Here is a 17765-nt window from a genome sequence, read left to right as displayed (position 1 = left end):
AAACACTAACTGTTAGAATTTCTAATTTTTCACAATATTTTGGTAGAATAACAAGCGACTATTGGCATAGGTCTAGAAATTTTTCCTCAATTTTATCAGACCTAAATTGGCAATTTTATTTTGGATATATTCTCTTTTGGTGTCAAACAGTGGATATCATCCCTTTTGCAAAAAAAAAAGACGCATTTTAGAATGCAAAGCTTGTCATTTTTATTTTTTCGCCAACTATTCAGTTATTGCTGCAACTTGAACCTTTCAGGTCTAAATAACCACATAACGAAAATATATTAGGAGTACATTTTTTTTTTTTTTTTTTTTTGTATAGCCAAAATGTTGGCTAAACTCCAAAATATGGCGCGCGTCCTTTCTTCCTTCTCCACCTATTTTACGAAATGGGACTTGTTTTCTCAAATGAATTGACGAGTCATTTGTACGCGGTCGGACTATACTCCATCTTTACTCCCAAGGGCCCACTGTCCCCTACCATGGAGCTTCTCCTACCTAGCCCTATAAAGCACACAAACAGGCCTGTCGTTTTTAAATTTTTCTAGTTGGAGGGGGGGGGGGGCAAACGTTGTTGTACAAAAACACGAACAAGACTCATAAGCACAGGTATTAAAACATCATTTTGCTAAAAGCCGAGGGGGAAGGGGCTTTAGGGAGAAATTACCCCTCCTGCTCCCTTAAATGACGGACCTGTATACAAAGGAAAAAAATTAACTTACCCAATATAAGTATCCTTATTTCTGAAGTTATACATTGTGCATCGAGCTGCCTGAAAAAATACATTACTTTTACTAAATTTTTAAATGAAAGTTTTATTGCTATTCGTTTAAACATTGATTTTTTTTCAAGCAAAAAGTTTGCTGAAGTTGCTGATAAATGTTTAAAAATGTACGTATACTTTGGTGAATTCATATCTCATACTCATATACACTTATTAAAGATAAAAACAAGTAGATTTATTGTTATTACATCACACTCCTACCCAATGAAAAGGGCTGTAACTCAAAAGGGGAGGGGGGTTGTATGGTTAATTCCAAGTTAGTTTTCTTCAGTTCTTCTTTATGCGCTAATTGGCTAATCATTATTTACCTTTATATTTTAATATTCCAGCAGTCACTGGAATTGAAATAGGAAATAATTCTATATTAATTGAACAAAACTTTACATTTTTTAAAAAAATAATAATACCCACATAACCTAAAATATTATTTAACCTCCAAAACTAAACTAAAAATATTATTAAAATTTTCTAACGGTTCCCAGGAAAAACTATTCAATTTTGAGTTGTGGATCTCCTGCATTGGTGGTGCGACATGGTACCAGTGAAAAAAGGAAATAGTTAAAAAGTAATCAATTTGAAAGCTATTTTGGCGGCTTACGATTTTCCTTAGTGTTCTTGTATATCCCATTCTGCGCTACTTTAATAAAATATTCGAAACGAAGTCATTACATATGTTTTTTTTTTTTTTTTTTTTGTTTAATGGCAAGCGAAAATTCTAATAAATTTGCGAATTAAATAATGTTTTAAAACGATGAGAAAACTAAGAAATATTATCAGGAAGATCTAAATACGAAAAACAATTTTATAGAGCAGTGTACAGATATTTATCATTATGCTACAAGCAAGAATGCTTTAAATATCTTAGCAGCAAGAAAAAACCAACTAAAGGTCGAATATTTTAACTCAGTTACAAGAAAGCCAATTATAGTTAGATTTCCTTACTTTATCAAAATTAGAATTAAAAGTGTAATTAAAAACTCATATTACATAACGTTTTTTTTTTTTTCTTTTAGCAAATATGTTCCAGGAAATAACTTGTACAGTGAAACCCCGATTTTACGTTGCTCAAGGGCAAGGGTTAAAAAAAAACTTAAAATACGTGAAATATATAGAAAACAAAAATGAAATAGAAAAAACTAAAGGTAGTAAGGATAGTTCTTTCGAAAGGCATAATACCTATATTTTACAAAAACAACATTGTTATACACACCATTTTAGATCATTTTAACACATACTAATCCGGGCGTTTAGATTGAAAATAGTTCGCAGTAGTGGATTGTATTTTAGTTATTGAGTTCAAAGTGAATGAAGCATCTTCCAAGATTGAAATACTCTGCAAGTTTTTTTTTTTTTTCCCTGGTTTTAATGAGAAAGAAACTATTTGTAAGCTCTTCAATGCAATATTGAAAGAAGGGACGAGCTGTGATTCCAATTTTCTTATTCGTCTTCATGGGCGGAAGAAAAGTCCAGTAATATTTCTGTTTTGATAGATTAGCTTTCAACAACGTAAATTATCTTTTAAAAAGTACAAATGAAGCATATTGCTTATTTAAAGACATTTATTTTTCTATTCTTTACTTCCCAGGGAAAGCGTAAAATGCGGGAAATTCATAAACGAACTTAGAATCCGGGTTAAATTAACATTAGAAAACGGAAAAACTGGGACCTGATGGGAAAACGTTTAATGCGGGAAAAACGTATATTCACGTAAAATCGGAGCTTCGCTGTAAGTTTTCTAAATATTTAGTGTGCATGTTTTAATTATAGATTCCCTGATTTGTCCTGACATCAACATATTTTGTTTTTAGAAAGACTGGAGGAACTAGAAGTGCACATTCATTGAACCCCTTAACAACCAGTGAAAAAGATACGCTAAGTTTTTTCCGATTAGCTTTGTATATTTAGGCTCCAAGATATCTCAACATAAAAAAAATAGTAGGTAAAAATAATATTCCTTTGATACTTACAATTACATCGCCGTAGTCAATAGTTAAATCTTCATCTTCCACAGGATAAAACATCTGAAATTTCATGAAATAAACATTGAAGAGAACAATTAACTGAAAGAACGACACAGACTAAATTTTCAGCTTACTAATTTTTCTTCAAGGCATAACGATTATTGTCTTAAAGCGTTGTTCTATTCGTACGTCAAAAACATGTGTTTAACTCTTACTCAAATTATTTGATATCATGAGATAAATTGCTTCAAATATTTTTTTTTAAAGAAAAAAATCGATACACGCGTCTTGAGTAAAAAATTCATAAAGAATATGCTAAACTTAGGCGAATTATAAGTTTTCCCAGATTTGACACAGGTGAATTTCTGAAACGTACTGTAAACGTATGCGCATGTGTGCATAACCAACAAAAAAGTCAAAATTTAAGATTGGTTATCACCCAATACCATTGATCTCAAGAGGCATGTGAAGTGGACTTATTAACAATGAGCAGTTCAACTAAGGTGGAGAACGCTAGCTTTATGAGTTTTGAGTTGGGCCATCACAACACAGCCGAAGCAACGCAAAACATATGCAGTGCTAAAACTGACGACTGAATATTGCATAAAAAATAATGAAAAGGGCAGATAAGAATAGGAATATTAAGCATAAAACAGCAATTTACTTGTTTTACATACTAGAGTAAGGTCAGTAGTAACAGACAAGGGTACAGTAACAGACAGTCATAAGTTTGGATTTAAATAATTAGCCTTTTAGGTGTGCAAAACTGTTGTTGCTGTGGTCCATGAATACGGTGCGGACATTTAGTGTTACCAGAGTGAATTTTATGACCCAGCTGGTCATAAAATTCACTCTGGTAACACTAGATGTCTGCACAAGTCAGTGGTGGAAGGTTAGGTACAGCCACCACCAGCTCAGCTGGTGTTTCATGTTGATTTGAATTTAATAAGGCTTTAGTTCTAAACTAAAGAACTTTTGCACATTTGGAAGAGAAAAAGGGAATTTTGTCTACTACTCATCCTTTCTTCATCCTATCTGTTGCTGGTTATCATCAGATTTTTCGGTGTCTATTACTGGGGGGTCGGACCTTTTTTCGAAACTGAGCTAATAAAAATAAAATTAACTAATTCAGAGGATCCAGAAACAGCCGAACATTAGATGAGATGTCGTTGCACGAGACAAAAATAGTTTAAAAAGTCTAAATACATTAAAAGGCTCAGAAAATCGAGTTAAACCTGAGAGCGATGTTTTAAGCATGTCTGTGACTGACGCCGTTACCCTACTTGTACTACTACATTGATATCAATAGCGAAGATAATGTTTTTCAAAAGTCAAAGCAAGGAAACATGTCTCAAAACTTACCTGAGGTTCCTGTGGATTATGTTTCCCGATCAAGTGCCACTGACCATCCTTATCGATTTTCCACCCTGAGACCACTTTTCCTAAAAACATAAAATATGTCTCTTTCACCTGAAGACATTGTCTACACCAATGAAAGTACTGTGATTGCGATGTAGTCCAAACATCCGTGTTAAACTTCACTCAACTTATTCTCACAGAGGATATACGAGGCGTGTTTTTTAAGTAAGGTCCGTTTTGTTTTAGACACCAGTAGACACCAGTAGTTCGCGCGCAAAGCGCAGCGAACACGTGCGTGCGTCATGCACCGGCATGCCTTGAGAACAACTGCACTGATTTTCAGCTCTGTTGCTAACCTGTACGGTTCTGTTCTATGCTTTCATAATGTTTAAGATTATCAACTCGCCTGCCGCATGTGAGGCTCCCTCAGTGATACGCTTTTTGTCAGCAAGGAACCTGTCGGCTGCAGAAATTCATCGACATATTTACGAAGTATACGGTGATACAGTGAAACCTGTGTAAGTTGACCACCTGCAGTGCACTACTTTAGTGGTCAACTTAAACAGGTGGTCTGGTGGTCAACTTACAGAGGTTGATTTATATAATAAGGGCTAATTCCGTGCCTGTAAAAAGCGGTCTACTTAGACAGGTGGTCCACTTACAAGGTTTTACTACCGTTATGAGTGAAAGCAAAATGCGTAAATGGGTAAGAGAATTTAAAGATGGCCGTGACAACGTCCATCATGAGGAGAGCTCCGGTCGCTTTTCTTTGATTACAGACGATTTGATGACTTCAGTGGAAGCGAAATCTTAGCAAATCTGTCGATGAATTTCTGCAGCAGACTGGTTCCTTGCTGACATAAAGCTTATCACTGACCGAACCTCACATGCGGTGGGTGAGTTGATAGTTTTAAACATTATGAAAGCTTAGAACAGAACCGTACAGGTTAGCTACAGAGCTGAAAATCAGCGCAGTTGTGTTGTACACGACGCACGTGTCCGTTACGGTTCGATGCGGGCGAACTACTAGTGTCTAAAACAAAATGTACCTTACTTGAAAAACACGCCTTTCAGTCTGTTGAGCAGCTATTAACAGTTTTCCCAAATTAATTTTTGGTCAAACCAACTATTGAAGAACGATGAACTGCGAAAAATTTTGCTTACATTTGCTAAAATGTGAAAAACGTGTTTCACATTTGATCAATTGAACACGTGATTGAAACTTTAATCAATTTCTTCTGAACCTTTTTTTATCATTATTATTATTGAAGTTTTACAGCCAAAAATAAAAAATAATGTTTCAATGAAAGTTTAATTTTTAAATACATTGTTCTTCCTTCATAGTCTGTAATTTTCAGAACGAAATTTAAAATTGTTCGATTTGAAAAAGGTACGTTATCTTAATTATCTTACTTCGCCAGACATTTCCCTACTTTTTTTGCTCATTCATTCAAATTGGACTAGGCAATAATTATTATAAATTATTTATAAAGTAAATAGTTTCTTACCAAGGGCATGAGTATGTGTTCGAAAGGCAAAGGGATGAATCACAACATCTTCGTTTATTCGACAAGCTGCTTCAAAATGTTCTACAAAAAACATTATATGCGTTTCATGAGTGTCATATAACTAAAAACGTATGTTTTATCCATAAAAAGTAACGACGATTAAGGATAAATTAGTTCGAAAAACACATTTGACGCAAAACATACCTTCTTCTCCAGCTCTAATCATGCCATTGGTCCCAAGAAGATAAACCCCAGCAGTTTTTGTTATTCTGAAAAGTAAGTACAATTTTAATTTCAATTCGCTTTGCTTCGTTTCAGAAATCAAATGCTTGTAGCTAGTTTTGGTAGCCTTGCCGTAAAATATTAATGCTGACCATGGTTCGGATATTCTTAAACCATAATCATGTAATGCATTCAAATGCACCGAGTCAAAATCAAAACTATAGAAATTAATCACTGTTTTCATTACCAAACAGAAATTACAAACTCTCACAACAGAGTTCGGTGAATAATCTTGTAACATTAACGTAGATGAAATAGTAACGAAAGTTACCTCATTGCTCTTCGAAACAGTCATCTCCCATAACTATGCACCGCTAAGCTCCGCTTTACATGTCCTGAAATCTTTGCGAAAAGTCTTTTTTTTTTGGGGGGGGGGGGTGGAGTTAAAAAGCCTCGTCCCCATTGGATGTCGGACACATCACCAAATCTTTTTCCTGTCAAAGCAAGTTTGAGTCATGGGAATAGGAAGAAGTCTGGAGGATTGAGATATGGCGAGAATAGTGAAGATTCCCAATTTACAGACCCCTCTCTCCCTTTTTTTGCCAGGAACTATTTAGACAAACTTTAAATCGATCTTTTGTGCATTTATTTTCTTGTTCTCGGTTCAGAACCAACGTACTACGCAAGCACTTTGTAAAACAAGTCTCAGGCGGAGCACAAACGACGCGCAACTAAAAAACGGATGGATGGGGGGGGGGGGGCGTTTTGTTTCGCTAGTGTTGTCAAATCGACCGTTCTGACTTTTCATTCACTGCACTTTATTGTCAGGCAAGGACGGATACAAGGGAGGGGCGGTGGGGGGCGATCGCCCCCTCCTTGAGACGTGGTACAGGAAATTTCATCAGTTTTTTTTTTTTTTTGCGATATTAAAGTTCCACAAACGCAATTTTACATAATCTTCAATAGTGTAAGTAGAAAAAGAGCTTTTCCCTGAAATTCAAATCTTGAAAGTGAAATTGTAGTCCATCTCTTATTTCTCTAGTCTAGAGATAGGCACCAGAGCATTCTACAGGATTTTTTTCGAAATTGAAAACCTCAATTTTAGACAATCTCAGATGATATCAGAGATAGGTTCGAGGATTCTCAGTGGATATTTTTTGAAAGAAACACAACTGTAGGACACACCTTTGATTACGTAAGGGTAAGCGACGGGGTTTAGTACACCCTTCCCATTTTTTTTAGAAATTGAAGTTGTAAAGAGCAAAAAATAATCGCCCCCTCCTTGAAAACTTTCTGTATCCGTCCTTATGTTAGAGGTTGTATAACGCAGCGATGTGTGTTATGAAAACGGAATTGTAATGGGTTTAGTTCTGTACAATGGTGATTTTAACATAGAGAGACATCAGTAAAAGTGCATAGTAGATATAAATTAAATTATGACCTTACATGCACCGCACAAACTTCTGAAACAATGAACAAAAACACTTAACACATTGATAAGAAAGAGTCATGTATTTTATGGCAAACAGCACAAATTAGTGCCTAAGTGCTTCTTTTACAAACGTTTTGATAAATATTGCATTTATAAAAAAATATCTTAGCAATCCAACAGTTTTTCAAAGCACGTTACAGGATTTTCGGACGTCAAAAATTACCACAAATTCAGGAATTGTCTTTTTTAACTTCTTAAAAATAATAATTTTAAAAAAAATTGTTAAATTGAAACTTTATCATGTTCAATAGATTTTATTATATTCTTCTAACCGTTATTACACTATTTTTTTGTATTCAAGTCGATAAGAGTAGATTGCGGGCCAGTTTCTTTTGTGAATTAGATTAAATCTGATTTTATAAGAAAATAGTCGCACTCATGAAAATCGGGTTAATTGGCTGTCATGGAAAGAAATACCTAATCCAAGTGTGAAAAAAAGTTTAACAATAAAAAGTTGCTTTTGTTAAAGTTATTTGAAGAAAAAACGCAGTCACAAAATCATAAAAATAATTCGGAAATATCTTAAGTGTGTTTATAAAATTGAATGTATGATTTGAATTCAGGGGAAAATGAAGTTTAACTATACATATTGAAAAAAACGAGTTGAAAATGGAAACAAAAGGTAAAAAGTACAGGTTCTAGCTTCCCATCAATTAAATGGGTTAAATCAGTAAGCAATGTAAGAAATAACTTTTCCTAAATGTACATTTTAGAAATACTTTTAGTGTTTATTATAAATCCCTTTTCTTACCTGTGACTTGAGCTTGGTAACAGAGAAAGTACAATTCCAGAATTATCGGTTCCGCCAGCTGAAAGGAGAATTTCCGAAGTTAAAATAACATTGTTAATATTAGCCCATTTCTCCTTCTCTTTTTTAAAGACAAAAAAAAGGGGGGGGGGAGGAGGCACCACAAGCTTTTACACACAGCCACAAGCTTATAAAGCTAATATCTACATTTATCCTTAAAACCTTGATGAAAAACAAGAAAAGTTCTACAGATGCTCTAACTATTGTATAAGTTCCAAATATGAAAAGTGAGGCCAAACTCGCGAGAGATTGAGAAAACTCTGAAACTTTCGTGTTGCGGATCACCGGAAATCCGCATTGTCGCCGCAATAAAACCATCGTTGAAGATACAAAAAAAATGCTGTTCCGTTAGCACTAATTTTTTAGTAACATAATTCCCATTCGAATTATCTAGTTTTATAAATTAGACAGGGATAAACATCTTTCTTAATTTTGCAAAAGCATTTGATTTCACATCATTGCTACCCATGCACAGGGCCTGATTACTGAATAGGCCAACTAGGCCCTGGCGTAGGACGCCTAACAATTAGGGGCCAAATGGCTGAAATTACTTTTGTATCTGGCTAAAATTAATTCAGTCAGCGGCTAAAGTTATAAAGTTCGAAGTATTTGGCTTAAGGCCTCTTGATAACTTAATCAATTCCTGCCCATGCATCAAATGCATGGGCAGGGGCATGCATGAGCATGCATCCATGCATGAGATTGGAGAACAAAAAACAAATGGAACACAACAGTTTAAAAGAGCAACTCATAACAAAAATTACATCCAAGCTGTGAACATACATCCAAGCTGTGAACATAAACTAAAAAGGAAATTAGTCGCCGAATGCCAACTGCATCAACTTACTAGCCTACTAATATATAGCTCTACAGATTTTCTCGATTCAATGCGGAGCAACTAAACAGATGATCTTTAACTATCTTAAGAGTTCTGGTTGCAGTTTAGGAAACCAGAACACAATTAACTTTTAATATTTTAGTTAAATACTTATATTTTAATGGAAGAAGAATAACTTCAAATTATTCGCCACTGATTTTCTCGTGTAATATATATGAACTAATCAAAAAATTCCCGATAAAAATTACAACTTTTTATTTTGAGTTCATATGAAAAAACAAAGAACAAAACGACATGCAAATGTAACTTATTCTCCCAAAAATTGAAAAACTATTTTGTTAGGGAAAAAGCTAATGGTTTAAATATGCTTATGTAATTGCCCCAGAACACGAAGCTTCAGTGTTCTGAATTAATTTTCACTATTCTTTTATTTAAATGTTAGATTATAAAAAAATACACGTATTGATATGTATCAGAAAATAAAAATGTATTTTGTGTCTATCATTTTTTTTTTTTTTAATTGAAGTAAACTTACCCAAAAACTTGTCCACATTAGCATAATGAACTTGTAGCACCAGGTAGTTAATTCCCGTGTCTTTACCAACTTTGAAACCCACACCTGAAATGATATCATTCAATAGAAAATATTTTATGCAACACATCGATTAAAATGAAACACAATTTGTTATCTGAACTTTTAAATTGAAAAAAAAAAAAAAAAATTAGATTAGAGCATTTTTCAAGTTTATTATAATGAAAGGAAAAAAAAAATATCGACAAACTGACAATGGATTCAGATTTTTGGTGCAAAATCGCTCACTCCTTTTAGTCTAAGATCCCACTAGGCTTGACCTACAATCATCGAGTTTCCTAAAATTGTTACCATAGATGAAGAGTAAAAGTAGTAAATAAAACGTGCAAGTAAGAATTTCTACCTCTTTCACGTGACCTAATCAGGGTTGTCTGGGGTTGAAGGTGCCTAAAAATGAGTAATTTACCCTCATCGAGTTTCCGAAAATCGTTATCATAAATGAAGTGTAAAAGATGGAAATAAAACGCTAAACTAAGGTTGCCTACCATTTTCGGCTCCCTAATCAGGGTTGTCAGGGGATAAAAGGTTTTCAATGAGGGAGATAATTTACCCCCCATCGAGTTTCCGAAAATTGTTGTCATAAACGAGGAGTAAAAGCTGTAAATAAAAAGCTAAAGTAAGGTTGCCTACCTTTTTTTCCTAAGCAGGGTTGCCAGAGGCCAAAAAGTGCCCAAAAAATGAGTAATTTACCCTCATCGAGTTTCAAAAAATTGTTGTCATGAATGAAGAGTAAAAGCTGTAAAGAAAACGTTAAAGTAAGGTTGTCTACCTCTTTCACGTGACCTAATGAGGGTTGCCAGGGGCTAAAAGGTGCCCAAAAAATGAGTAATTTACCATCATCGAGTTTCTACATAAGTTATATAAAAAAAATGTGGGTAAAAATATTATAAAACCAATGGTATAGGGTTGCCTAAGCAAAAGTGATCCAATCATAGAGTTGCCGTTGTTCGAAGTTTCAATATTGAAACTTTGAAATATTGAAATTATCTCAAATTCTTCTTATATTGAAATATCATGTAGTAAAACTACATTTCAAGCCACTGATTGAACTTTTTCTCTTGCATTAGATCTTTTTCATGAAAATCTGGTGCTTCTTCTGTGTTTCATGAAGAAGTGTAAAAAGTGTCAAATGTTTAATGTTGAGCATTTAGTTGCACTGATGAAAAGGCTCCATGTAACCTTGAATTTCTAGCTATTTTCATATATTTCTTATGGATTTGCACTTTACTTACGTTGATTGGTAATCATTACATTAGTATTTCAATACAAGGCATTTCTGATAATTTTTAGTTTTCAAATCCGACCAATGTTTAATAGTAGAGTGATGCATAGTTTTTGTCCCTTAGTGCAATTGAATGGATCTCGATAGTTTAAATAGGCAGCTGCATCTGCAAAATTAAAAAAATAACAACAATAATTAATTTGAATTTTGACATTTTGAATTCAAATTATGTTTTTCGCAATCACGAGTGTGTGTATGTAGGCGTGTGTGTTTGTGTGTGAGGGGTATGTGTGTTTGTGTGTAGGGGGTATGTGTATGTGTGTGTAGGCATGTGTGTTTGCGTCTGTGTGCTGGCATGAGTGTGTGGGTAGTTGTGTGTATGAAAGTGTGTGTGTGAGGGGGGGCATGTGTATGTGTGTGTAGGCATATGTGTTTGTGTCTGTATGTATGCGTGTGTGTATGTGTGCAGGTGTATGTGTGTGTCAATGTGTTTGTGTGTGTGTGTGTGTGTGTGCGTGCGTGTGTGTGTAGTTGTGTATGTATGCGCGTGTGTGTAGTTGTGTATGTATGCGCGTGTGTGTAGGACATGGATGCAACCTGGAGACGGCTTTCGCTATAGGAGCAGCATCGTGAGGACCCGGTCGACGGTGATGCTGCAGAGGGTGGCGGTGGGAAAATAAAATGATAGGACATCAAAAACAGTCAAGTGAGAACAATAAGCAATCGTGATTGCTCAAAAAAAAAAAAAAAAATCACGTAGGAAAGAATCGAACATACTTTTCATCTACAGGGTAGTTATAAAACAACGTGAGGTGTTCTGAGCCCTGTAGCGAGTGAACTATTGGACGAAACATTGCCATATTTCATGGGCGTATTCAGTAGATCATAGAATTTCGATTTCTGAAATAAAAAAATATAGTACCCAAAATCGCCACCAGGGGAAATTTTGGCGTTAAAAAGGTGCAGTGCAGAGAATATTGAAGGATTAAATGCTAACTGACAAAATATGATTCAATATTGTTCACAAAATATGATTTTCACTAGCAAATGAGGTTCAATATGGCCAACATCGAGATTTTGCAGGTACTGCATACAATGCACAACATTTTCCACACATACGGGGGGGGGGGGTTCATTTTTCCTTCTTATAACGTTGCTCGATTTTTCAACATGGAGATATTGGAAACATGTCGTAGATACACACAACACCGTAAAGAAATCCCCATGGCGAAACGTCACATGGTGAAAGATAGGGCACCATTTTGCATGAATATTATTTAAGAAAGAAATCCTTGCTGTCGCGCCGAAATTTCTTCTTGACGACTTTTGGAAGTCTTCTCTTGCTACACATTGAAATTTCTCGTTGGTTTTATTGAACCTTATTTGTAAGCAACAAACATTTGAAGAAAATACATAATACGTGCTGCATTTTTTGGGCATTTTTTCTTCAGTATTCGAAAGTAATACGCTTTTGTAGCGCCAAATTTCCCCCTGGTGGTGACTTTTGGTATTATTTTTTTAATTGAAGAAATCGAAATCTCATGGTCTGCTAAGTACGCCCCTGAAATTTGGCATTGTTTCGTCCAATACAATTGCTAGAGGGCTCTGAATACCTCGCGTTATTTTATAACCACCCTGTATTTTCTAGGCAAGAGGTTTTTAAGACTCGATATTTATTTATTAAAGTGCAAGAAAACATCTCCATGTACGCATTCTAAAAAACAAAAATCGTTTTATTATTGCTTGTTTTGAGATGGGTGCCGAAACATGAAACAACTGTTTCAAGAAACCATGAAGTTATATAATTTATTGCTTCCAATTTATAGGAGTGTGATGTGTATATTGCGTGCCGCTGCACTTCGGTAAAGAAAATACTGAGACATAAAAAAAATGACTCATCGGGCATTTTGAACAGATAGAACAGAATGACTGAAATCGATATTCAGCAAATTTTTGTTACTTCGAACAACTAGAGCTGCGTGTTAGCAAATTACAGCGAAAAATACCGAAATCTTACTTGCATTTGCCTATACAGTGAAACCTGTGCATAACGATACTGTCTATAACAATAAACCTGTCTATAACGATATTTTCCTTGGTCCCAGCAAAATGTCAGCATGAATAATCAAACTGTCTATAACGATAACCTGTCTATAACAATATTTTTTTTAGGTCGAAAATCGCTTTATAACAGGTTTCGTTGATTCAAATCAGCATGATTAAAATCATGATTTAAATCAAGTGTTTTTTTTTTTAATCATTGATTTAAATTAATTGATTTGAATCAAGTGATTTTTTTTAACAAATTCATTAATTAAAATCAGTTAATTTTATTTTTATAAATTATTTTTGCTTTTTTAAAATGTATTGATAAATTTCACTACACTGTATTATACTTTTATACTATCTTAACTTTAATAGGCAAAGCTACATATATCCTTCTTTCGGTGTGTGTAACATATCTTCACTTTTGCAATATTACTTTTACTCTAAAATTACAGTTTAGAACAAAATAAAAATTTGCAGTTTCTCTTAGACACCATGACTGATATAGTCAAGAAAAAATTTGCTCAACATATTATTTTACACTAAAAATGTACATGAAGATCGAAACCTTATCTTTAAGCAAAGCGTAAAACAAAATCACATCTTATCTAAGCATTATAACGTATTAACGTATAAATTTTTTTAATTTATTGAATAGAGAACTTTTCTTAATTTTAAAAGTAAGCTGAATCGATTCATCTATTGTATGAAATACATCATGTTTATAAATGTAAATCAATTAATATCTACAACTTCTTGAAGATTAAAAAGAAAAAAAAAAATCAAAATCTTCACTAAATCATGCTTTTTTAGACCTATTTTATCCACACGACAGCAGCTTTGTGTTGTTTATAAAACATTACTGACTCTTTGAAGAGTAAATATTTTGCCTATGTTATAATCACAAAATTCAGTGAACCGAAAATAAAGTACACAAAAACTGGACTAAATCCAAACTGGCACTAAGCAATTTGGTCAAGGCCTGCATGATAAATCCGCTGTCCCATTTACAGGAAGACCATTGACAGCGACAGAGAAAATCAATATATGGTTTCGTATCAGAAGAAAGGCCGTTTAGATTTGTTTAAAAAGGTATGGTTCTAAGTATCAAGTATATCTGGCAGTAGAGATATGATGCCAGTTTAAAAATAGAGAGAAAGTGAAGACTTATAGCTTCTCTCTTAGCTCTCCTTCCGTTTGAAATGATAACTCACAGGCGATTATCGAATATTATTGTTTTAAAAATACTGTTTTGAGTAATATAAAACATTTTTAGCCAAAAAAGTCATTGCGATGAAATTCGAACACCGTTGAAATTCGGTAGCATGGGGCCTAATGGATTTTTCAAATGACAACCAAGCAGCAAGAACTAATATTAAATTTCCGAGTTTCTTGATGCTAAGAGGTTAAGAGACTACTAGCCGCCTTCTTGCGGCTGCCTGCTGCACAGCATAGACCTCGCCGCTTACGGTGGGTGGCTCGCTCGACCGTCCTGCTGCAGGTTTCTACAGCACCCGATTTCCTGGAAGTACCGCAAGGGTACTTTTGGGGCTCTGCCCCATATTTGCACCCTGAGACAGCTTAAACTAGTGAAAGAATTTAAATTGACGTTTTGAGACGTAAACTACATTCCTTTAAAAGAAAAAAAAAATCATGGCATCAAGAAACGCGCTTTCGAGAAGTAATCTTTCTTTTATCGCTTCGAAAAACGCGCTTCATTACGCCACTCGATAAACATTCGCTTCGCCTGATTTCCTGTCCGCTTATCACTTCCGCTTTGGCCCGTTGCCAGCAGCTCCAGGTAGAAAAATACACACACACACAGTTATTAATTAATATCTCCGCTAATTAAAATCCAGGGGAGGATTTACAGTCTATTCAAGGGGTCGGCGGTTGAAAACCGTAAAAGCCATCCCCCCCAGGCCCCTCATGTAGGTGGCAAGGAGTCAAATATCCCCCTCCCTTTATTAAATACGAATTGCCCCGAACGAATTCATCACTCCCTTGAAGTGTCAAATCGCCCCTTCGGGGGAGATCACCCCCGGGGTTGGAAACCACTGTTCTAAATCTAGCAATGTCTGTTCATACTAGTATAGTGTAGTCCTTTAAGAAAAAGGTTGAAAAACACATATAGAAATGTTCAAATTAAAAAAAAGTGGGTAACGCTGTCCATCCTTCACTACACTAAGTGTCTAAAACTAATTTAAAGCAAATCTGTGGAATGTATTTGATTAAAATTAGTAGCGATTGCTAGTAATTCCTTCAATTCTATATATTATTGGTTTCAGAATATGACGGTCACGGAGGGGGCGCTCGGCCACTGTTAAAATCGCACAATTATAACACCTCTAGCTAAACAATATATATGTAGCCAGGAAAATTACGAATCTGTGGATACCTGGTTCGATGCTCAGTTATCTGTCGTTCACCAGGAGTAGCATTGACATAGATAGATAGTCACATACAACAAACTTTTATTAATTTCAGGTGGCTTTCTTATCGATATTACTGGTCATGTGATCTGAACTATCGCTGACTTGGAGAAGGTGAACTTGCACGTAATCTTTATAAATCCGTGAAAACTTTTGAGAAAACATTAATCCTATCTGAAACTCAATTACGAAGTAAATATTCTATTAACTTTTCTAAGTTGACAGAGTTGTTGAATAAAATTACAATGAGGAACTCCGACAATTACGTATACAGCATTTCAAATCTGAAAGCAGATTTTTAAACTTCCGTGAAAATGAAATCTTTATAGAGATATATTCTCCTCCCCCATTATCGATGAACATGAATACTGTTTAGTGTTCCACCCGAACTTCAATAGGAATTTGTAGACTTGCAGTGTGACTTAGCAGCAAAATATAAGTTTTATGAAATGTCTTCCTTAAATGACTTTTATTTGTAATACGTGACTGAAGACCCAAGAATACGTAAATATGCATCATTCAAGTCTTTCACATTTAGTAATACCCGGGGCTTAATTTGCATATTAGAGCTTACGAGAGGTGAGCTCCTGCGCTTTTAAGGGGTCTAAGGACCCAGTGGCGTAGCTAGACCCGACTTTCGGGGGGGGGGGGTTACTTCTTTTATATATATATATATATATATATATATATATATATATATATATATATATATATAATATATATATATATATATATATATATATATAATATAATATATATATATAGATATATATATATATATATATATATATATATATATATATATATATATAATCGCTTGGAATATTTTCCTTTTCTTCTTTTTTTTCTTTCTCTTCTCTCTTCTTTTTCTCTTTTTTTTTGAGACTAACTTTTCGGGGGGGGGGGGGGGGGGGGGTTTGTCCCCAAAACCCCCCCCCCCTTAGCTACGCCCCTGTAAGGACCCTTAAACTTCAAAATTTTCGACTTTCTGGGAAAAATATATGTTATGCCTAATTTAATTCTGAACAATTCGGTACCTTATTTATTACCATTCGAAAAATTAGAAATTATTCTAAAGATTGTCTACGCCTCCTCCTTTTGATGCCTGAACGATATCACACCTGCGCTCAAACTCCTTTAAGGGATCTAAGGACCTTTAAACTTCAAAATTTTTTGACTTTCTGGAAAAAATATATGTTTTTATTAAATCATTTAATTTTGAACAATATGATACCTTATTTATTACCATACGCAAAAAACTTTCCAAGTTATCGAAAAAATGCGCATACTTTCCCCTAAGAGATTTATGCAGCTGTTTAAGCCTCTATTTCACAGGTTGGGTTTTCTCGTTTTGCGTGCGTGATATTTCAGCAAGTTTCTTATATATTTCCGTAAAACTTTTAATGCATGTTTGGCTGGTTTATTTTTATGATCTAAACCTAAATTTATTTATTTTAAAAAAAAAATTATTATTATTTTTTATTTATTTATTTATTTAATTTATTTATTTATTTATTTGAAATTTTATAAGTTAATACCAAAGTTTTCCAAAATTTTGGGTGAAAATATATTTTTTTTAATATTAACTTTCCTTTTTATTTAAAATTTAGATTCAGATCATAAAAATAAATCAGACAAACAGCATGAAAAGTTTTAAGGAAATACATAAGAAACTTTCTGAGACATCACGCATGCAAAACGAGAAACCGGCACCTGAGAAAAAGAGGCTTAAACAGCTGCTGTAAACGCAAATCTCTATGGGGAAAGTTCACGCATATTTACGATAACTTGAAAAGTTTTCGTCTTTGATTTCAAGAAAAACAAAGATCTTGGTTTATAAGACTCTTATTAGGCCAGTTCTAAGTTATGCTTCTGAAACATGGCCTTTGACTAAATCCGGAGAGCACAAGATATTAATTTTTGAGAGAAAGGTTTTAAGAAGCATTTTTGGAGGCATCAATGAGAACGGTGTCTGGAGACGACGATTCAATTTTGAAATTTACAGATTTTTTAGAGAACCTGACATAATAAAAAGCATAAAAATTAGGAGAATGAACTGGGCGGCCCATGTCTCTCGAATAAACGAAGAAAACCCAGTAAAAAAAGTTTTTGCTGCAAAACCTGTGACAATTCGAGGAAGGGGACGACCAAAAATGAGATGGTTGGATTCTGTTGAATCTGACTTCGATATTCTCAAAGTTAAAAATTGGAAAACCCAGGCAAAAAGTAGGACGTCTTGGAAGATTCTCCAAAGGAAGGCCTTGGCCCACCCTGGGCTGTCGAGCCAACTATGATGATGATGATGAAAAGTTTTCTGCTTATGGTTATAAATAAGGTATCAAATTGTTCAGAATTAAATTAGGCATAACATTTTTTTTTCCAGAAAGCTGAAAATTTTGAAGGTTCAGGATCTTTAGACCCCTTAACTTTTGTGCAAAATTTCGCTATTTATGCGTAAAAATAGGTTCTGAAGACTATAGGGCTTCTGTACTTTCGGT

At 34.4% G+C, this 17765-nt stretch overlaps 1 protein-coding gene across 1 annotated transcript in view; it reads right to left on the bottom strand.

The window, feature by feature from the left end:
- Window positions 1–17765, bottom strand: part of LOC129223871 (peptidylglycine alpha-hydroxylating monooxygenase-like) — a 57923-nt gene that overhangs the window by 7902 nt on the left and 32256 nt on the right. Inside the window, exons 4-10 of the mRNA XM_054858239.1 lie at window positions 9511–9594; window positions 8081–8138; window positions 5820–5884; window positions 5616–5696; window positions 4111–4190; window positions 2755–2808; window positions 726–775 (exon numbers count right to left, since the gene is read on the bottom strand). Of these exons, the coding sequence (XP_054714214.1) occupies window positions 726–775; window positions 2755–2808; window positions 4111–4190; window positions 5616–5696; window positions 5820–5884; window positions 8081–8138; window positions 9511–9594 (472 nt within the window). The remainder of the gene's footprint in view (window positions 1–725; window positions 776–2754; window positions 2809–4110; window positions 4191–5615; window positions 5697–5819; window positions 5885–8080; window positions 8139–9510; window positions 9595–17765) is intronic.

This window comes from Uloborus diversus, chromosome 6 (assembly GCF_026930045.1).
Source record: "Uloborus diversus isolate 005 chromosome 6, Udiv.v.3.1, whole genome shotgun sequence".
NCBI lineage: Eukaryota > Metazoa > Arthropoda > Arachnida > Araneae > Uloboridae > Uloborus > Uloborus diversus.
The sequence above is the reverse complement of the archived record's forward strand: the minus strand, read 5'-3'. Positions and strand labels throughout refer to the sequence as shown.